The sequence below is a fragment of the Sinohyriopsis cumingii genome, chromosome 4, assembly GCF_028554795.1.
Source record: "Sinohyriopsis cumingii isolate HCF-2022 chromosome 4, ASM2855479v2, whole genome shotgun sequence".
NCBI lineage: Eukaryota > Metazoa > Mollusca > Bivalvia > Unionida > Unionidae > Sinohyriopsis > Sinohyriopsis cumingii.
This window is the reverse complement of record NC_142964.1, coordinates 95977275-96000656: the sequence shown is the minus strand read 5'-3', so window position 1 is coordinate 96000656 and position 23382 is coordinate 95977275. Positions and strand designations below refer to the sequence as shown.

Below are 23382 nucleotides of genomic sequence, written 5' to 3'. Positions count from 1 at the left end.
TTACAATGACATGTTGAAACTGGTGGTAAAGGTAATTCCTCCCCACACATAAAATTGTTCCATGCAATCTTGTTAAAATATATTTTTATTTTATTTATCTTATCTTCATCACTTTTCCTTCTAGGTTATGACATTAGTTTGCATTAGTTTATAACATTTTTGTCGGCTTTGTGGGAAACAAAACCTTGATAGCACGCATGTCTTTATTTTAACTTGTCCCTTTGTACTAATATTTTAGTAAAAAAGATAGTCCTAAGAACTGTTACGTTTAAACAGAAATTTCATCCGAGACTTCAGCTAAGGTTCCAGGGTTTTTTCTTAGAATACTAACGCAGTCGTCTCTGATTTGATCTTTTGGATTTGATCTGCGCAATAGTCTGCACAAGACTTTGATATTAGAGCACTACAGCTTACTTTCCTAATGCAAAATCTTTCTTTATTATTGTAGTTGCTTTTCGTCACGTTTAATATTAAAACAAAGAAATCCAAAACGTCGAGAGTTTCAAACCGTTAAAGTAATATCCAAAGTTTTATAGTATAAGACAATCTAATTGTCATCTGTTTTGAAATCTTCTTTTATCTGAAGAAAAAAATGCTCAGATGTCACTGATTTGGTTTCAGTATTATACAGAGACTTTATTTGCAGGCACTGATTTCCATCAAGAGAAGCAATTTTTGTTTCTTAGAAAAATTAACGCCTATTTTAAGCTATTAACAGTAAATAAAATATTACGTAGCACTGGTAGATCTATCCGTAATTTCCACTAAAGGACTAGCAGATATAGTTCATGTTTTTCCGTTGTCTAGAGAAGAAAACGTGAAAAAGAATAAGGATACGAAAGATATTAGTTCAATAAGGGTTCTTTGTGTAATGAAGCAAGCAATTTAGTTCATGGCAGATGAAATAAATCCTTCACAGAGACAACCAGAAATATATATTTGTTTAGAAAAAATACCAAATATACTACACGATTTGATCTTGGGAGCGTTCCGAGAACAAAACAACTCGCGTAGTAAACTAAGTTTTGAAAAACGATATATGTTCGTCGTCAGACCAACACCATGGGGAGAAGAAAATATAAGTTTAAAAACATGATTCTTTATTTTAACAATTATTGCGAATCAAAATGGTTTATACCGTCAGTAATGAGGGCATTTTCTGCACATAACTAAAAGTTGTTTTCAACGAATACCCTTTTGCGCCGTTTAATTACACTGAAAACTTTTGGCGTTTTTTTTTTTTGTTGTAAATATAGATATGTAGTTCCTGCTATTTAAACTTTTATGCCTGTGTTCCATTGTTTAACTATGGAGCTCCAGTATATTTTCGGCCAATACGGACAAAAGTAAGAAGCAGAATTAATGGTTCGCTATGTCAATGAATCTTACTTAATACCTTCTTATCTCTTTGCCTATGACCAGTAGCAAGTTGACCATTGGATGCTCTAAGAGTTAATAGTGGAGTTAGAATGTTTAAGAAAGTATGTGAAGAACACTATAAATTACACTTCTTTTCTTTCCAGGTTTTACTGGGATTTATTCATGCTGGTTCTTCTGATCGCCAACCTCCTCATTCTACCTGTTGCCATCTCCTTCTTTAATGATGACCTCAGTACGCACTGGATTGTATTTAATTGTATCTCTGACACTGTCTTTTTTCTGGATATAATCATCAATTTTAGGACAGGTAAAGATGTTTCTGTTATTATTTGTTAATATTAGCAATGATGATTACTAGTAATAATAGTATGATAGATCATAATTCACAAGATGTTTTCGATAGATCGACATACCATGTGTAGAAAGGCTGTACCATAAGTTGTAACTGCAATTCAGTTGCTGGTCAACAAACTGTTTTAATCAAAATCTCACCTAATTTTTTAGTACGTTTTTTCATTCATTTGAACAGAAACTAGGCATGATAAATTCATACTATAGGTTACTTTCAGGCAGTTTTCTACACACTTAGTCCAGTTGGTTCCTATTAAAAACCCTTTTTTCAAGTTTTATCCAAATACCGCCAAAACATTTTTAAAAAATCGCAGTCGTTGCTAACGGTATGCGTAACTAACCCAGAGATTTTTGAATTTTTCCATATTTACTTCACAAGTTTTCATCTTGGTTATCTGGATTTATATTAGCAAATTGTACCCTCTGTCAACGTGCATATATTTCTCTGAACAGCCAATTTTAACAGCCACGTTGCTTTATACCACTGTCAGTAGGATAAACGAGTATATGCTGCGTGTCTATTACTGTATTTGCATTAGGCAACATTTCAAAAAGTAGATACCGACCACAGGCACTTGATTCCGGTGTAAACTAATCATGTGTACACTCACCAATTAATACAAGGTAACTAACTCTCGCCGGTCACAATCTGACCCCTCGATGACTCCGATCTAATTTTCCGATACTATCTGCGCATTCAGTCACTCATAACGTACACCACTGTACAGAAGACACTCCACGCCTTTCATCCATTACCATTCAAACAACCTTACTGATTCTGAAGGGCCAATTTGCGAAAAGTATATCCTTTGCTTCGTGTCTTCCACACACAGGCGACCATTCCAAAGATCAACTTCCGGTCTACTTCGGAGTGAATGCGCTGATTGGGCAGGATGTATATAAACAGCGAATATATATTAATAAGAACGATCAAAAATTAAAATCAAAATTAAGTTCAATTTCTTTCAGGATCGTTTAGTCAATATTATTTTGTATAATTTTTTCAACTAATCTGTTCATTTATTATATTTAACCGTGTATCATAGCGGTCTATACACTTTAACATTTGCATAAAAGGAGAAATATCCCAAATGTGATATCTCGGAAAGAGGGAAATTCAAAATATTTTTTTCTAATTCGGAAATCGCTAAAACCCAAACGTTTAGCACGACATAAAGCTTAAGAAAATCGGGTTAATACAGGGGAATGGCAGAAATTACAATCACAACGTGGTGTGTGCTGGCTAGTAGACTGAAGTTAAAAATCCTTCCCCCCTTCCTTGCCAATCACAGGTGCTCGATGCTGTGTTGCCAGTGTATCAGTTTTGTAACTTTTTTTTATAAAAACGGGTGTGGTTAAAGTACTGGAAGTTATTGGAACCAAATTTCATGTTGTCAAATAGATTCACATATATTTTCTTGCTCTGATTTATGGACGAAAGGAGGCTACATAAACTATTATTTTCAAAAAAAATATTGAATGAAAATAGAACAAATCACCCTGGCTCCAAACAAATCATAGTCCACCCCCAATCCCTGAAAATAATGTGGTCGGCCCCAAATATGATATGGTTTAACGTAGATATCTGAACTTACATGCATCCATATGCTTATATGGACTTTCTAAATCAGTTTAATGCAAACCCTGCCAACAATATTAAACTTGCAACCATCCAATGTTACCAGGGTCACTTGATTGTGGAGTTCACTAATGACAACACACTTACCAATTAATTAGGTTATCATTTTAATCCCCCACCCCAAATCTAATGCTAGCATATGAATGGTATTAATTTAGTGTTTAAAGAACAGTGTCGGTATAAGGTCCTCGAATTTTTGGATCGAATTTTACAGTTGTCGAACAGATTACAAACATATTTCTTGCCCTGATATATAAACAAGTAAAACAGCAGACTTCAATTTATTATTTTGTAGAAACAAATCAGACAAAAGAGATTAATAAAAAAAGTTCTGGCTCAAGAAAGATCTCTAGACAAAACCCCTAAAATTTGGAGTGAACTCATTATTTAACCTTCCATGCATCTGTATCGCGATCACATGGACATTCCAGATATGTTTAGTGCACAACCACCCCACTAAATTATTAAATTTGCACCCATTGAATTTTTCACTTTATCCAGGTAAAAAGTAGATGACTAGAATATAAATTATTACAGGAATTGTAAAAACTTACTTTTGGACTGGGTCTTTTTTTTTAACAAAGTATAATTATCATTATTAAGACAAAATCACATATTTGATATGGCTATTTATATGCATGTGAAGATGACTTTAATATATTTTCAAGCCAAATCACCCAAATTTAACTAACTGATCTTCTAAGTTATATTTTATGCCCAAAGCTAATGCATCACTACTGTGTTTGTGCTTTGATCTGATGACCACTCTCTTTCTCAAACTGTCTGATTCCAAAACTGGAAATGGCGTCTTTTCTGAATTGACTGTCACCTATTCTACTGTAACGACCTATCAAATCTTCACATAGATCTCTGATACATGAAGCAATCATGATGTTGTCTACTTGTGTGACACTTGTACTGGGATGAAACTTATGTACAGCAACTTCAGTATTCAAACAGTGTCTCAAGCATTGCAGTTTTACAATACTGTAAACTCCCTGCACCATGCCAATGTAATGTATATACATGTTGATACTGCCTCCTTTTATCGTCAACTTGCAAGAAACATTCAAGTACAAGGTCCATGATGTTAGTTAGATCATTGTTGATATTCTGTCTTCTTGGTGTCTCGTGCATTGTCTGTTTATACTTGCTATTGTATTCCAAATCAACAGCTGAAGTTGTAAGGTGGTCGAACATTTTTACTTTTAAGAAATATTGACTGACCAAGTTATTTTTTCCTTTTTTTACAAGCTGTTCTTTCTTTTCTTCATATTATGGTATCTACTCTTTGCAATACATCTACCGGCAATATACCTTAATTTCCTGGCTCTGATACAAGCATGGAAGGTGCACGTGCAACTTGTGTGGTACTGAAAATGTTAGTAGTATATTTGTCCAAAACAATTTCACAAATTCTGTCAAAAATCTTTCCAAATGCAAAAAATGTATCATTTGGCACATAATTCAAAAACTTTTTCAAGCATTTGAAGGCATTCCTGAGACGCTGAAAACTGGCAAACTTCAGAATAATATTCAGTCCATGTCTTTGAATATGGGTTCCTGACCTCTATATTACCACATACTTTATAAAAGATACTTTGAATGTTTTGGTACAATATATCAAAACATGTTATTCAACTCTTCCAGTGGCTTTTTGAAGATTTCTGTTAGTGTTACTTTTAATCTCATTTGCTCTGGTGTTATTGCATTATCTGGGATAAGTTGTTTCATTTTTGTATAGTCAACATCATGCTCTAAAATGTCAGAGTCATCTGTGGTTAACCTACATTCTTGGACAATACATGAAACAGGCATGTCTTCCCCAATTGACACTATTTCATCAACTTCTAAAATTTCTCCAACAGAAAAGTTTGAGTTATCAGAATCAGAACCTGTTTCATAATCAAAGTCAACACTGAGGTTCTCCAATAAAGAAACAGAATGTCTACAGCATTCTAAACTTGAATCAAACTGTACAAAACTTTTATTTTAGAATTCATACACGCTAGATCTATGTGGGATCAGAGTTGGAGTCGAAACTGATAACCCTTAGTCCCTTTTTATGTCTGGTCCTATCCATTGCCACACCCAACTGACCTGGTGCAAAAATATTTGATGCATCAACTTCAACTCTGTTTAAAGTCAGTCCTTGTGCCTTGTGAATTGTTATGCTGAAAGACAGAATGAGTGGAATTTGATGCCTTGTGGCTACAATCATTTTATCAATGGTACTGTAAACAGTACAATTTTCTCTTCCCAACTGAACTAAATTATTTTCAAAATCAACTGAAAAAGTCCTCACTTGCAATAACTTGTATACCTCCGAATTTATAAATCTGAATGTTTAGTCAATCTACAAACATGTTCAGTTTGTTCAAAAAGTTTCAGTGAAAGCATAGAAATTTCATCAAATATCAAACAGGCTGCTTTCAAAATATTTTGTTTATATGAAATCAAAATGTTCATCATTGAGACGTTTTCCGCATAGTTCATCACTGTCATATCAACCATCACCAATCCCAGACCAGGAATGCACTGTGCATCCTTTCTCGTTCAGTGTTGCAATGCCTTTTGTGCCAGTAACACTGACATTTTTACCTGCTCCTCAACCACAAAACTTCTGCCTGTCCCACTCTGGCCTAACAAAATGATATTGTGGCCCTCTAAAGCCTTTTCAACAGCAAATAATTGTGCTTTATTATTTACATTCAAAACACACATACAGTGCTTAAGCAAGTGAAGTTTACCAAAATAAAATAGCTTTCATTTACAAAGAGTAAATTGTTACATAACCAAATCCAATCACCTACCTCACATGGTTGGTTAAGTGCCGTTAGCTCTACAGGTCGTAACAGACATACATTTTGAATAAAATTTTGTGTATGGATATGTAAACTAGTGACGTAATTACACATGAATTAACCAAGTTAATCCTTTTGTTTTCTTGACAGCGTAAATCCTATATGAGATTCAATTTTGTGTTTGGGTAAGCAAATTAGCGACATATAACTACACAGAATTAACCAAGTTAATCGTTTAGTTTCTTGACATGGTAAATACTGTATATGATTGATAGTCTTTAACAAAAAGAGAAATGTTTACAAAGCAATCTTCAACATTTTGCAGATAACATGTCAGTTGAAATTTGGGTAATTACTTAACTATTAATTAAATAAGTCTATAATTTTTGTTTAAAAAAATCTTTCTTCACGCACAATCAATATAGCTATTGAGAAAGCGCTAAGAAAAAATTCAATGTAATTAACATGTCAAGAAATGTTTTTAAATATTTTCCCGGCAAATGTCACATAGTCTTGGGTACATGTAACAATAGGAACAGCGACACGACTGGACAGAAAATACCGTGGATATTTCAAATGTATATTTGCCGGGTTAAGCCGAAATGTAGCGATTGAAAGCGATGTTTTAAAAGATTCATTCAATGAAAGAACCCATCACTGAATCAATCACGATCAAATCGCAATCACTCTGAAGTAGACAGGAAGTTGATCTTTGGAATGGTCGCCTGTGTGTGGAAGACACGAAGCAAAGGATAAACTTTTCGCAAAATTGGCCCTTCAGAATCAGTAATGTTGCTTAAACGGTAATGGATGAAAGGTGTGAAGTGTCTTCTGTACAGTGGTGTACGTTATGAGTGACTGAATGCGCAGATAGTATCGGAAAATTAGATCTGAGTCTTCGAGGGGTAAGATTGTGACCGGCGAGAGTTAGTTACCTTGTCTTAATTGGTGAGTGTACACATGATTAGTTTACCCCGAAATCACGTGCCTGTGATACCAACACTGACACGTTTCCGCACAGGCCAAGTTTGTCAAGGCCTCAGGTCAGTTTTACAGGGCGGCATTTTCATGTATTTTTGTTAAATTAATTGTTATATTAAATAACGCTGACGTGAAGAAAAATGTGTTGCAAACACAACACTAATAAGCGTTGTCGAAAATAAGATTCGCTTCCCTTCTTTTTCTGCCGCTCCTCACTAAGTCCTGTTTACGGAGCGCGGAGACAGCTCTTCCGTATGGGCCTAGTGATGACAAAACCCTAAATACTTTGCTGGATACAGACAATGCAAAATAAATCACTTATAAAAGCAGGTTTATATGATAATCGTGTTTAAATAAAATGTTTTTTACGGTGGTGGTGGGATTTGTGTGTATAAATGAGTGTATAGGTAATGAATCTGTTAGCAGATTTCCGAGTGTATATATACATCCACATTAAACCTAGTTTTTGCGTCTCCACTCTTGAGACTATTATAGCTGATAAAAATGGAGTAGAAGGAACTAAACTCACGCCAAGTTTGACCAATAGCCTTCTGGAAGTGAATGTGGCTGTTTAGGCTAACCATGTGTACCATGTTTCACGTTACACGGAGGTAAGTCCATGAAATATCTGCCATTATTTATGCTGTCAGACGTAATATTTTACCGCACAATATTAGTGTGCCTGCCATCATTTAAGCTGTCAGACGTAATATTTTACAGCACAATAATAGTGTGCATGACGCTCAGTCTGAGACTAGGTCGATAATAGACAATTAGTAAAATATTCCTCCGAGACAGATCAATCTGTTTGAGACCCCTCCGTGTCTTTAAGTACATATTTATCAACAGGCTTTGGTTCGTCTTTGATATCATATTTCTGGGTTAGCATAAAGAGCAACAACAAGACAATTGCACTTTTGTTCGCAGAATATTCACGATGATTGTTGTGCCCATTAAATTGAAATTAAGGTAAGTTTTACATGTGTCTTGCTGAACTGATATTTGTTTGTAATAATCTGGCTTTGCTAGGTCCACTCTTAAGCTCTTGCAGACAATATTTCCATATATATCTATACTTATTTTTTAGATGAAGAAAAAAAAATGTTTTTCGTAGCTATATTGACTGATTTAGTTGACTACACGATATTTTACAGATAGACCTTAATAAATGTATCGGAGTATATATTCCTAAAGTATTAACATTACAATCGGCATTTTGCAAAATTTATATTTCTGAACCCAACCCCTGAATAATCTTGCACACAGTCTATGGAGTATCAAGCATATACGGGGAACTGTATACGAGAGCTCCATTGCAAAATAACTTTTACTGCTATTGCCGAAAAGAATATTGTTAAAAATAAGTAAATTAATTTCATTTACAAACTTTACATAAAATTTTAAATCAAGTTTCCCTTGAACATATTATAATTCATCGCCTCGTCTCATGTCCTCAATATTATCCCTAGTATCCACTTCTCGCACTTTTAATAAAAATAACATAAATAGTTATAACTGGACTACAATTTTTGCCCAGGTAATATGTCATCATCTCATTCGGCCTTTGAGACTTTCTGTTTGAAGCTTGCAACGTTTTGATTTTCGTTTTTTTAAATTTAAAATATTATTGTTTATATTAATTTGTTTCTATGGTAATCTGACTACCGCTATCTTTGCAGCAGTCAGAATCGCAGGGATCTGACCAATAGTTGTATATAACTTGTATCTGTCGCCTGTTCTAATAATAAATATTTCTAGAATCGATCCTTGCAGCAAAGCTATGGACATAAAATAATCCAAACGTAGATTTAAAAGATCTGAATGATAGAGTTAATTGAAAAACAAACTTGGATATGAACAATTGAATAATTCGCTCTCCATGTCATATGTAACAACATTACTCTTACGTATCTGTTTCCAAAATTGCTTTTGCACTTTATGTCTCAAATGTGCTCATGCATCATTTTAATCTTTTAGAAATTTAACATGACAAATATCATCAGTTAGATTTCCCTCTGAAAAAGACACACAGCCTTGCTAATTTGGTAGGTCACCAAGTAGAAACTTCAACTAATTTGATATACTGTAATTGGAGGGGGGGCATATTTATCTCATAGAATATTCTAATTTGTGCATAATTAAATTTTTTGTAATGCATTTCTTGTATTACATTTCGAGACCTAAGTTTGACATGCGCCTTTTTTAAAAGAGACCTAACGATGTAAGACAGATTTTTTATTAGTTATGAACTGATAGACAGATAGATAGATGAGAAGAAAGATGGATAGACTGGCATGATATATTGACTGAATGATTGACATGCAAAGATAAATAGATCAACTATTCTTCCATTTATATGTGGTAATTTTCTCATATTTATTTTGCAGGTGTTATCTTAAATGATTTTGCGGATGAGATTATATTGGATCCCAAGAAAATAGCTAAACATTATATAAAGACATGGTTCTTTTTGGACTTGATAAGTTCTATACCTATGGACTATATATTTTTAATATGGGACTCTGAGGCCGATTTTAACCAGCTTTTCCACGCAGGTACACAAGAGAGCCCCAGGGACGCCTCCCCTTACTGGCAAGGTGATCATTCTCTTTCTGTACAGCTGATGTGTATTTTACGCAACTGTTGTCTTGAATATGTGATAATAAATGGTTTCAATTACTATAAAACGCAACTATATCAGGGGAAGTAATACTCTTTGTGTCTCATATTAAAATTCTGTTTATTTGTGACTTTTGTATAACAAACAGGGATCTACAGTATAACTGCCATTGCAACCCCTAAGAAGAACAAGAAAGATCACAGGTCATTTAACATAACAGCCGTCTCCGTTTAGAGTGGATTTTGTCAATACATGCCGTAGTCAAGCAACACTTTTTCTATGATGTATACATGCTTACGTTTCTGTGAAGGGAAGCAAAATGTATGCGTAGTCTGTGCATAGGATGGTCTTATAAACTCGAACACCTGATTGTGCCTATTTACATTTTACTCTGAAAGGCCTTTGACCTAATGCAAAGGGAGGTTATTCGACTATTGTAATTTAACGGGCATATGTTGTCGCCCAAATATCACTATTTTATACATTCATGAGAGTTAATAATTTCTTCACATGCATTCTAGTTTCAAATACTGTCCATTCCGTGTGCTTTGAGGGGCAATAAATTTATGATGTTTGTACAAGTTTTAAAACCATACCATTTTCATTTGCTCTTAGACATCGTCATTATCTGTTACATTTGTATTAAAAAAAATAAGCCTCTATCAAACAGAATTCAAATAAAACAAGTCACCATGAACAATAATGATAATAATAATCATAATTAGTATTAAAAAAAACTTTCTAAGCTCTACATTAGACCGACCTAACACAACTTCAGTTAGGCGATTGCAAAATTTAGTTTCAAAGAATTAAAGTGAAAATGTTTATGACAATTAAATAATAGACTTCGTATTTAAGAAAATAACAGCTGCGTCACCTTATTCTCCTCCTGCTGTTTAACTTAACTCTCCACTTTAGACATTGCATGCATATTTACAAAGATGGAACAGTTAATACATCAATAAAGATTATTTAACGCAAGGACATTTTAGATCTGACGGTGTTGATTCGGTTAACTTATACAGGGCACTATATGGGACGAGATTGTAGAAAAATATTAAATTACTGGGTGGTAAAAGCTGACTGGCACTTAACAGATCAAAATGAATCAGTGTCAGTAAAATCGGTAGATAGGTTCCGCATTTAAAATATGAAAATGTTTTTGACTGTAAGGAATTTCATTCGAGTAACAATAACAAAGACATGAAATAAGTTAATCTAAACCATAATAAGTGTACCATTCAACAAAATCATTGCATGCAACTAATGAAGACAAGAATTATATAACTGATTAAAAAAGATCTTGACTGATGCTGATAAAATTAAATGTTAGCTGTACTAGTTCCTTTTTCACGATGCCAAAATATTGCTAACTGAAGGTATTGCAATGTCAAATCAAAGCACCAGAACAACATTCATTATTTTTCAAAGCAAAACATTTGATACACAGACTGTTTCAACTGTTAGACAAAATTTCAGCGATATATCTTAGATTCAAAGTGCAGTTGAGCTGCTCTGTTGGTGGTGATTGTATATTTGTGTTAACGTGTTGTATGATTATAAAAAAAATTATTAGCACTGTAGGATTCGTACTTAATATAAATAATCTATCGACTGCTTTAAACGAGGAGTGACACTGATAGCAATAAAGATTTTGTGTTTAAAAAATACAGTTCTCAAATCTGTTAAATGGTCACCAACAACTCGTCAAAATAGGAAATGATATACAAGAAGAAAATTGAGTATAACAATATGGATAAGAAAAACAAACACATAGATAAACAAGTATTTATATTTGGGTTGACCGTTATACGACAAACACACATATAAACAAGTATTTATATCTGGGTTGACCGTTATAGTAACTAGCTTGTATAATTTTAAAACCATTTCCAACTATTTTGCCAACTAACGAAGAAACAGCAAAAACTCAATTGTAAACTAATAATGAAATGAATTTTCAGCTGTATTCAAAAGCCAGCTTATTACACTGCAATTTTTTTTACAGCAACGCTACTTATTTGTAGCTAACTAAAACGTTCGCTTTAATTGTAAGCTTTCCTCATTAGGTTAAAACGTATTTGCTTAAAACAGAAGGGGCAGGTGTGTGTGAAACAGAGTGGGAGAAGAGGTACAGCTTGAGGAACAAGTATAAGAGTTGGTGTAGCTAGAGGAGTAGGAAAACATTTCTTTACTAAATTTGCGATAAGTAGAGAAGTATTTGTTGCGATCATAATCTATAGTTCTGCTGATTGGGTAAATTGTCACGCCGTTTTCTAGTTTTAAGATTTTATACATGGATAATTTATTACCAATCACGGAAGTGATATTATCAACGCTGTCTCTAAAGCTACGCTCATGATCTGGTAATGTCCAACTAACTCTGCTCTAGTGCTTATTGCATCATCCTGCAGTTCTTGCCAGTTAACATTCTTTTAGTGCATCAGTCAAAGGATCTTCAGTAATGAATCTTTCTGTAAATACACATCGGCTGAAAAACTGAAGTCGAAAAAGGCTGGTGATGTATATGATGTATTCCACTCTATATGTGAGCATACAAACAAAAACAAATACAGTTTGATAAAGAGAAAGAATTATATAACAGAAATAAAGAATTGTTTAGAAAATATGACAATAAATATCTGTATACCTATTCTCACAAAGCCTCTGTAATTGAAAGATTAAACAGAGCTGTGAAAATCTGAATCTGGAAGTAATTCAGCCAAGATGAAACGAGAAAATGGGTTGATGTATTGCCTAAACTTACCGATGAAAGTAAAAACACCTATCTATCTTAGATCTATAGACATCACTCCGTTAAAAAGGAAGAAAATAATAAATATATAAAGTCATGATTATTGCATGTGTTTACCTATCATGTAATGCACTGGGAATGCCTAAATTTAAAATACATCAAAAACGTTTCAAAGGAATACCTACCTAGTTTTATGGAAAATATTTGTAAAGTTATGAATGCGATATGTATAGGTTACTGCATTTGTATGGGAGAATATGAACGAGTTTTTGGATGGAATATTGTACGACCTTAGGAGTGCAGTATATCCTTCCGACAAAACGAGTTCATATTTTCCCATACAAATGCAGTAACCTTTTTATTATATGCTCATTTTTTTTATTCTACTTAAGGTTTAATTATATAAACAAAATACACTACAAGAAACAACGTAAATGAATGTATGCCGCATTCCAAACTAAATACACAAGCGCATATTCATCATTACACAAATCAACATTATTACTGCGCACATAACTCCGCCCAGATAAATTTGAACTTAGTCGCGCGCTCGACATAACTTTCGAAAGAAAATGGTGTGTCTACTTAAAATTGAAATTTGGAGTCATATTGTGAATGAATGTGCATTGCAACAACTTTTCCATTTGATCTGGAATGAATAGATTTTGGTATTTTTCTCGATTCTAGGAAATTTCGTGATTATGGACTGGATTTATATGTGACAATTCCACATGAAATACATGAGACTGAAGAAGCGTCTTGACATCTGCAAATGTGTTTCTGTTTCTGTCATTAAATGTTTGAAATCATAATGTGGGAAAAATATGAAGTCTTTCAATTGCAATTATCAAAAAGACGCTATGGAATTTAATGCTTATTTCATTTTGAGTGCAGTAAGGAGTATGCAATTGCACTTATCATTGAAATTACAGCACAATTTCGAAATGTGTAATCTAGATTGAAAACCTATGACATGGCTCATGTAATTCGGATTTGCAGAATTAAGAAAATACATTTTGAGGAAATTCAGGATGTAAAACTGTAAGTATATTTTATTTTGCCATTCTTATCACCAGCTAAAGAAGAGAGTATATGACTTGTCACTTGTATGTTATTTGTAAGGACATTATCTTGCGTTTGTTATATACTGTAGCTAGCCTAAATCCGTAACATTGTATCAACGCGGAATGTGCCAAAGCAGCTTGTATGTGGCAGTCCAAGAAACATCTGTTTTAGTTCATTCAGAAACAAATTTAAACAACCACAACGTAAAGAGCCTCTTACGCGAGTGTACATGATTTGTGTACAAATCAAAAGTGCTGGCGTCTGCGTCGTTTGTTTGTTTACAATAGAAAGTAGTTCCTTTATGCACGTGAATGCTGTATGTGTATTGTCGCGCGGATTCAATATCGGGTAATACTGCACGATTCTGACAATGTAAAGTTAAGAGGGGAAAAATGAGCATATGATAATAGGCGATCCATTTATTTGCAGATTGAAGACTTAAACGGAAGGAATATTGATGTGATATTTTACCACGCGGATTTATAGCTAATCAGCAAACATGGTTAACAACACAAACATTTTTAGAACAAAAGACGTATACATTTTAATAAAACAGTTACTTACAACTTTCAAAACAATATACTTTTGGATATAAAATGAATAATGTTTCATTATAATTGAATAGAAAGAATAATACAAAAATATCTAAGAAGTAAAACTTGGATAGAAAATGAGTTTGTAAAGTCATTGAATCATTACAATCTTGAAACACTATTAAACAGACGGGCTGTGAGTCGACGAAGAGAGGAAACATTTTATAGGTAAATTGCTGTTTTAGAAATCGTACTATTGCAGGCTTTCATAAGTCATAAGCAAAGTAGCAATTTATAATCAGACTTTCTTGATATAGTTATAGCTATTTGTTTGCAATTAACCAAAGTTTAAGTTAGTTATTCTGCTTTAGTAAGAACTCATTTCTTGCATATATTAAAAAAAAAAACATGTGAGAGTTTATGTATATGTTTGAGAATATTTATTTTTAAAACCTGCCCTACATATGCAAACTTGTAATATTGGAAGCAAGTTTTTGTTGTAAAAATGTACTGATAGTGTGCGAATTCATGTTTACCTGAATAGATGAGGTCGTATTAGGCCCCTCAGATAGATGAGATCGTATTAGGTCCCTCAGATAGATGAGGTCGTATTAATTCCCTCAGATAAATGAGGTCGTATTAGGCCCCTCAGATAGATGTGGTCGTATTAGGCCCCTCAGACAGAGAGCCTAGGAAATCTTGAATCTAATTATGGTTGTGTGTGCCTATAATGGTTATAAATGACATGGTGGTGCCCGAGAAATATAATACTTTTTTATAATTTTATTTTTGTTTGACGACACCATTTGCTGATTTTTCACAAAGGTAATCGATGTCCAATCTGACTGAGAAAACCGCAAGTCTAAGCACATAGATTAGACAGTATTTATTTCTAAAACACATACACTTTCTGAAGTAGTTCTAAAAATGGTTATATTTGGGCATCCATGAATATATACCCGGTATACTAATGACTATTGTATAATATATATATATATATATATATATATATATATATATATATATATATATATATATATATATATATATATATATATATATATATATATATATATATATATATATATATATATATATATATATATATATATATATATATATATAACAATTCATTTAGGAAACGCTTTTTTATACATTATGCATACAAGTAATTATTATAGCTTCCCATAAATCAACTGTAATGTGTCTGCCTTTCTGTTCATCACCTCGTATTTAGTTCAATGTTAGCCTAAACAACCTAAACCTTTGCTAACATCAAGGTAGTAACACAAAGTTTAATAATTGATTTAGACTTGATGCCTTCGCTGTTGCTAATATTAATAAACCTCTTGTTAAACATGCTGATGTATACAGTAATAATGTGTCCAAAACATTCCACTAAACTATGTTTAGTGCTGCAATGTACTGAATTATGACAGCATATGACCACGTTTACACGTGCTTTTGGTTTCGATGTTTCTTCCTAACAATATCTTTTTGCATGTGGCATATTATCTGCTTCTTACATTATCTGCTTACATGTGTTTCTTCATATTTTGTGTGCAGGTTTAACTTCTGTGAGCTTTCTTTCAGCTGTTTTTTTTTCTGTATGAAATTAAATTATATTTTATTCAATATTTTGTTCAACATGGTTTCATAAAAATGTTTAAATGTGGGACAAATATGAGAATGCCTGATATTTTCTACAATATGCATATCATTTGAAATGTTGATGCCTACACACAGGCTTTTGTTTGGTTGGGTTTAACACGCCTTTTAGATATTCATCAACATGCAAAATTATTTTTTTAAAAACGATCATTCAGTTATACCGTTTAAAAATTCCTTCATTCCATCAGTTAAGCAATGTAAAACGCATTTTTAATTTCTTAATTCATTACATTCTTGTGTTCGTAAGATTATAGTACATTGTAAATAAGAGTCTACTTTCAATTGCTTTGTGTGACTTATAGCTATTAACTAACTAATTTAAGATTTAATTAACAACATGAATTGTATGCTGTTTAACTTACCCCTTCCTTTCGACATGTACTGACCACTTCGCTGGCCTAAGTAGTTATAATGACCGCCTCGGATGTGGGACGTCGCTGGTTTTATCCCAGGCCGAGTCATACCAAATATTTATGCAAATGATACTAGCAGCTACTTCACTTGGCGCTCATAATTAGAATCTTACTGTTAGGACTGGTCAGGCATGGTGTCAGTATTATGTGCCTGAGTGGGACACGATGCCCCAGTACTGGACATCATTATAAATTGTCACACTGCAGACATCGTAGCGATATGACTCAAATTGTTAAAGCTACGCTAAACGTCCAACCACAACAAACGACGTGTATATGTCAAATACACAATACGAAGATAGAAATATAATCGGCAAATATATTAATCACCCTTGCAAATGAAAGAATAATTGCGTTCCTTTTATGAAATCTTTATTGCAGAGTTTGTGAATTTAAACATTTGTAAAATTCTTTCTAACGGACACATCATTTTAGGCCTTGAGACAGGTATATATGCCGACACAAACAACAGGTATAATTGAGATGGTGTAATTAGTGTATGGAGTTGAATGTTGGGAAAATGTACCTACCTTCCACTGCATGGCTTGCTCTCCCATTTTGTGCCTTGCTTACACACACATTGTCCGCATTGCTTATTCCATGTGTTTTGATGCATGCACACTAGTGATCTAAACCACTAGTTTTGGTGACATTCCTTCATCAATGTAACTTATGCATTTTTTTAAAATCACGAACCATGGCTAATTTTTTAAGTGGAAAGAAACGTATCAATATAACCAAGATATATGAGAATTTTACTTATCCACACCCAACTTGATTTTCTACAGGCAGAAATTCTCTTTGCAGTGAACTAATGTGAAAAGTCTGCTAGAAATAGACAAAGGATTTCAATAGAGAGAATGGTCACCTAGCTGTATGAAATTCTGTATCACTGTTTTCTTTTCCTTCTTTCTTTATTCTTTTTTCTGGCATGCAGTATTATATTAATTTTAGCTAATTTATTTCATTTTCATTTTTGCTTCGAAAAGAACTATTTTTTCACAGCTGATTTTTTTTTATAATTCTATATGAGCTGTTAAATAAGCATAAAGTTTTGAAGTTAGATATCACTGTCAAAAGCAGTTAGGTTTTTTCATTTTCTTAGGGGGTGGGATGTTGTTTTCATGAGAGCAAACATTGTGCGAGGATCGTCTCTTTGAACTTAATCTTTAATCATTTCAAGTCAGTTTAGTACCGAGTTTTTGGATACTTTAAATATAGTTTCCTTCCTATTTTGTAGTTGTTTTCTTTAGTCGTAATTCTTTATTTGTGTTCGTGTTTTTGCATTATCTTATTTTGCGATACAAAATTTATGTAAATGTCATACTGTATTGCATGCTTTAACCGTGTCCAAGATTTTATAAAAATATAATTACTACATTTTGATTTGCATTTTAAGCAGTTCTACCCTAACACGCCTGATTAAACACTTTAATAAAGAAACGTGTTAACACAACTTACTTCCTTGAAAACACAGTTGTTATTAAGCCTCACTTTTACAATAAAACTCCTTAGCATCGTGGCAAGGAGTAAATAAATAATCTTAATTATGCGTCAATGTATAACGTCAAATGTTGTAGCGTCCTTTTTTCTTTTCCCTATTTTGTTTTCATTTTCTTTATAATATATTCTATTCCAGGGATCTAGTTTTTATGTTACCCTAATAATTATATTTTATTGTGTGATATAATTGTGTGTGTGTGTGTGTGTGTGTGTCAGAACTGAATAACGTTTATAAATTTGCTATTTATATCATAGTTTAAAATCTTCCACATTCAATGCCTTACGTTTCCTGTTTAATTCTTTTTTCATCTTATCCGTAATTATTTGCCGGGTCTTTTGTAATAATTTAACTTCAAATGGGTGATGCAGTTTGATTTTAAATTTTAGGTCGGGCTTTACGAATCCTACGGTTGGCGAAGTTATTGAGCCTTTTGCGGTTGTTAAGATTGTCTCGACTTGTGAGATACGTCCAGCAGTGGGAAGAGGTATGCATCTAATATTTGTTGTATTAGTCTTCTGTTTGTTGATGAAACTCATTCTACATTGGTTTTTCCATCTCTTTCATTTGCTCTAATGACACAAGAATCGTATTATATAATGTACTGACGCCTTTCTGTAAGCTCCTGTCGCAAAGTTAAGTTATGCGCCTGGGTGATGTAGTTATCGAATAGTTTGTATATTTAGTCTGAAGGAAAACAATTTAAAACTTAATGCACATTAAATGGTAATTACCTCTGTGAGAGTTTATGTGTTTAAAAGTATGGAAGGACTTTACATTTCAAAATGGGTAACAACTAGCAGTGCGAAACAGATCCATTATACGATATTTTCTTTATACGATATTTTCTTCAATGAGAGAAACACTTTTTGGAACTCTTTCACGCCCGCCATATATTATGGTGTCGGCCGGTCGGCCGTCTGGTACCAATTTCACTTCCGCACAATAACACAAGTCATCCACCATTTAAAAGTACTAAACATTGTATATGGCTTACATTTGGGTAAGGAAAACAATTTCGATTTGGGGGTCAAGAGACAAAAGTCAAGGTCACTGTAACTGAAAGAAGAAAATTAGTTTCCTCACACGAACGTTATTTCAACATAACATACCTGGACCAAACTTTGTGGATTTTTTTGCACTGGGGATTCGGAAAAGCCTATTGATTTTGCGATTTAAAGGTCACATGTCACAGGTCAAGGTAAACATGACTGCTGGAAGAAGAGTGTTTTCTGCACAGAATTTCAGTTCCCTTGTACCTTAACCAACGTTTGTGGATAATTTACATTCTGGCTGATAAGGAAGCCTATTGATTTTGGGGTCAGATGGCCAAAAACCAAGAACATTGACTGTAAGAAGAAATATGTTTTTTGCATCATAATTTTACTTCTATACACATACCTTGACCAGCCTTTGTAGATAGCTTGCACTTTGGATCTGGAAAAGGCCAGTTGGTTTGTGTCAAAAGGTCAAAGGTCACTGTTTGTGTGCCTCAAAGAAAAATGTTGTTAGAATAAATTTTGACAAAATTGTTTGATGGCTTGCAAATACTGTAACAATGAAAGCTAAAGATTTTGAGGTCGAATGGTCAGAAGACACTGACATTATAGGTCAAATAAAAATAGTGTTTCCTTCCACAATAAGATTAGTTAAAGACCACATATCCTCACAATTTATCCAGGTCACAAAGACCCATTCATCTAAAATCGTAAAAGCAATCATGCAATTTTAGTGTATACACATAGTAATTTGCAACACTGGGTTGACAAACAATGTGCCATTCACTGTACTCTTTTTTCCAAACATTTCTTTTTTCTTTCATGAAAAAGGGAAAAAAAGTTGTTTAACTCGTTGAATGCATTTTAAAAGGTGAATTGGCATGAAATGACAGTTTCTTACAGTCTGGTCGTTCATTTATTGAACCTTTGGAACAAATATAAAGGAAATCCTCTTCAATAATATCGTAGTCATAAAAGGGGTTTTAAACGTTTGTCTCAATTTGTTTTGTTTTAACTTATTCTAAAATCATTTAATCTTACTTACAGTTTTAACTTTCTTATTTATAAAAAGAAAAATTGGACGCATTGTTTCATCATATCATCCATCCATTCAAGAGAATGTTTGTATTTATTCCTAAAAATTTATTTTCATGTCCAAGTGTGTTTTGTTTTTTTAAGTCACACAAACTTCATGTCGAAACAAAGAGTTAGACATCAGAATATTTTTTTAAATGTTACTCTAAACGCAGAATCAGAATAGAATTGTCTAGTCTTTTCACTCGCAACAAATCCAATGATTATTACTCTGTTTAAATAAAAACCACAACATTCTCCGATGTATTTCAATCTTTAACTGTCCTAAATGTTTTCATATTGCAGCGGTTACTTCGTGAGATTTTATGATATTGTCACATGAGATTAATTTGTTTCTTCTAAAACTTCTGCAATTAATGTTACATAAATATAAAGCAGAAAAGCTTTAATTCGTTTAATTCTGTGTGAAAACAAGCCAGTTCCCTTTATTATTCTGCCAGAAAAACACAAATAATTCACACTAACTAATCAAAATATTTTGCAATTAAAAAAATGCTTGACTGTGTCCAAAATAGTTTTATATTTTTTTCTCAAAGTGAAATTCCAGTATGTTATATGCAAATTGTGGAAAAGGAATCATAAGTAAGGACCAGTAAAGGAAAATATAAATATTGAGTATGGGAGTAAATTACAATTTATGTTGATTAATATTTGCATCATCGCACTCTCTTTTAATGTGCTTGCAGTGGATAGAGAAAGAAAAACTATTACAAGTGATTACAACTGTGTATGTATCTCGCAATAGATTGAAAGCAACTGTCATAGTGGCAGACATTGGGTGATTTAATTGTGTTTAATTGCATCTGTTAAGCAGATTTGATCTGAAGTAAACTGTTCTCTTGAGAGAAACTGTTGTAGGAAAGAAACAATCATTGGCAGGTAATCTTGAACTCCCATTTGTCACTTTTTCAGAGAAGTGAAATTCATTTTGAAAGGATATGCCTAAAGGATAAAAAATTTGGATTTGGTATTTTAACACCATTCGATTGTTTTCTCTAACGCCAGATATTATGAAATAACTAAAAGGATGCTGAAAAGTTTTTAAAGAAATTATAACTTTGGGGTATGTGCTTTTCATCCAACAGTGGTATGTTATAGAAATATTGCTATTTTCAAAATCATTTGATTCAGTATATAAATCGCACTGTATACAAAGTAGACATGGCAGAATGATTTTGCTTCTTCTTCTTTTTTTTTGAAAAATACACTTGTATCCGAGTTTAATTACATTTACCACAGGGCATCATAATTGGGTTTAGACCTCTTGTATATCTCAGATCATGTTTTTCATATTGTGTTATTTCATAATTTGCATCCATTTTTCTTAAGCATTCGAATGATCATTGTCGATACAGGTTCTTCTTTCCCCCAAGGATAAAGATAACGGAAAAAATAGATATATGTCATATAAATTATATATTAAGAAAACATGCAAAGTGGACAGATGGTATTCTTACATAAATTATAATAATCTTTATGTGTTTAAACAACAACATATATTAATTCAGAAAAAATATATTGAATTACATGACGCAGTTAAAATTATGTTACGTACAGAGCCCGATATAAATGGGTGTCTACTATTTAAACATGCTTCTAACGAACATACTTTTTTGGTGTCATTCTTTTTATTAACAATAACGCTTTAAATTTAGTTCAGTTATTTACTTTTGAGTATTGTTTATATAGTACAGGCTCATGATGACTGATTTTAGAAAGGTTTATTATTTATGACTCCTGCAGTTTTTAAGTATTTTTGTTAACTGTAGTCAACCAATTAAAATGATGAAAATTTAAAATGCCAAAATAGATTAAAGTTCTCTTGTTAAGTGGAATAGTTCTATTTTATTAATTTAAGCCATTTAATAATATACCTTAGAGAAGGTCTGTTATATATTTGAAACAATTACAGATTCCAATTTCTGGGTAAACAAATTGGTAAATGTGAACGATTACTTCTGCGTTATGCATGCTGAAATAGTTGTTGAAATTCAGTTTTTGTATTTTTTAATTATGCATGTGTTTCTTGAACACAGCAAATTGACAAAATACTGCACCAGTGACAACGTCAAATTCCAGAAACCTTGTGGGTTTTTTTTTTGTTTTTTTTGTCAAAATGGTTTATCAGGTTTCATTGGCGAGGACTTTCAAAATTTTTTTACTTTCTGTATTCGCTGCTAAATATTAAATAATTTTCATTGTTTTGGTATCATATATAAAACATTATCATATAAAAGTATGTGTTCTTTACAGTTTCTTCCGGGACTACCGGTACGTCAAGTGATTATTCAAATCGGAGGTATTTTAGTTTTGTCTTAATAGGTAACACAGAGGCTACGTGGACATGACAAAGTATTTGCACTTAGTATCATTGAGTTGCAATACAACAGTGTAGAACTGGCGTTTTTGAGAGATGATTTTAACTGTATACAACTGTATCAAATAGCATTCACGTTTGTTTTGGTTGCTTCTTAGCCTTTCATTTTCAGTTGCTCTGCTTTTAAGTGAGTCATATTATATGGGGAATAAAACAAGGACTTGTAAGTTGATAGAATCACTATGATCCTACTTAATCTAAGACATGAGCATATAGAGCCCATTTGTATACAAATGCGTGTCGAAAAGGTTTGTAGTTTGCAAAAATAAGAATATTTGCTCGAAACGTTTGCCAGAGAACCAAGACCTGACCATAAATGAACTCTATAGTCCCAATTTTGCGACGAAGAATAAATCTCTGCACAATTTTGGACAAGTATAATTACCTAAAAACAAGAAATCTTCATTGTTACGTCGAGTTAAGTGGTAATTTTCCTTTTCCCGAAGAAGCGATGCTGTGCTTATTATGCAATAGATCATCTATTGATACTTCAGTCACCCTCTCCTCCACAGAAAGTTATTCTAGATTCCAAAATTAAACCCGCTTTTGAACAAAAGTGGCAGTAACGTATGTACAAAAAAAAACAGAATTAAATATCTGAAACAGAAACTGTATGTTAATAATTAAGCATACCTTCATGTATACAAAGAGGTAAACCCATGAACGTTACAGCAAATACATACATACATACATACATACATACATACATACATACATACATACATACATACATACATACATACATACATACATACAAAAATACTGTAAGCAAAGTTGAAAAAAATTTCCAATAGCTACAAACTGAGCAAAGCGTGATCGCTTCCAGTGACTAAAATAAATAAATAAATAAATAAATAAATAAATAAATAAATGTCAGTTCGGTCTCATTATTAGTGTAGGCTATTTTCCTTTTAAAATATGACGTTATATAGACATTAGTTGAATCATTCCTTAAAATGGTGCCTGCACTTTTATCAACTGATAACTTACTTTTTTGGAAAGAAATAATTGGTGACTATTTCATATTTTAAAATGTATAAAGTATATTACTGACACTAATTAGTTTGGGGAGTCAGTGTTCTACTAAGTCCTTTATCACTGATTAAATTGCAGGAACTATTATCAGGAATTTTCCAAAGTCTTCATAACCCAGTGATTCAGTGTATCACGAATCTTATCAGTGCTTGAAAAGAAGAACT

The 23382-nt window shown here is 32.8% G+C and overlaps 1 protein-coding gene across 10 annotated transcripts in view; it reads left to right on the top strand.

Annotated features, from left to right (window-relative positions):
• The window catches only part of LOC149801718 (potassium/sodium hyperpolarization-activated cyclic nucleotide-gated channel 3-like), a 326034-nt gene that overhangs the window by 225236 nt on the left and 77416 nt on the right, over positions 1 to 23382 (top strand). For 4 of the 10 annotated variants that reach the window (XM_089956019.1, XM_089956015.1, XM_089956013.1 and 1 more), the window contains exons 3-5: positions 1524 to 1687; positions 9543 to 9752; positions 18103 to 18200. In XM_089956019.1, the coding sequence (XP_089812145.1) occupies positions 1524 to 1687; positions 9543 to 9752; positions 18103 to 18200 (472 nt within the window). Of the gene's footprint in view, positions 1 to 1523; positions 1688 to 9542; positions 9753 to 18102; positions 18201 to 22059; positions 22078 to 23382 lie in introns of all 10 variants that reach the window. The other 6 variants (XM_089956018.1, XM_089956017.1, XM_089956014.1 and 3 more) reach the window with 4 other exon arrangements.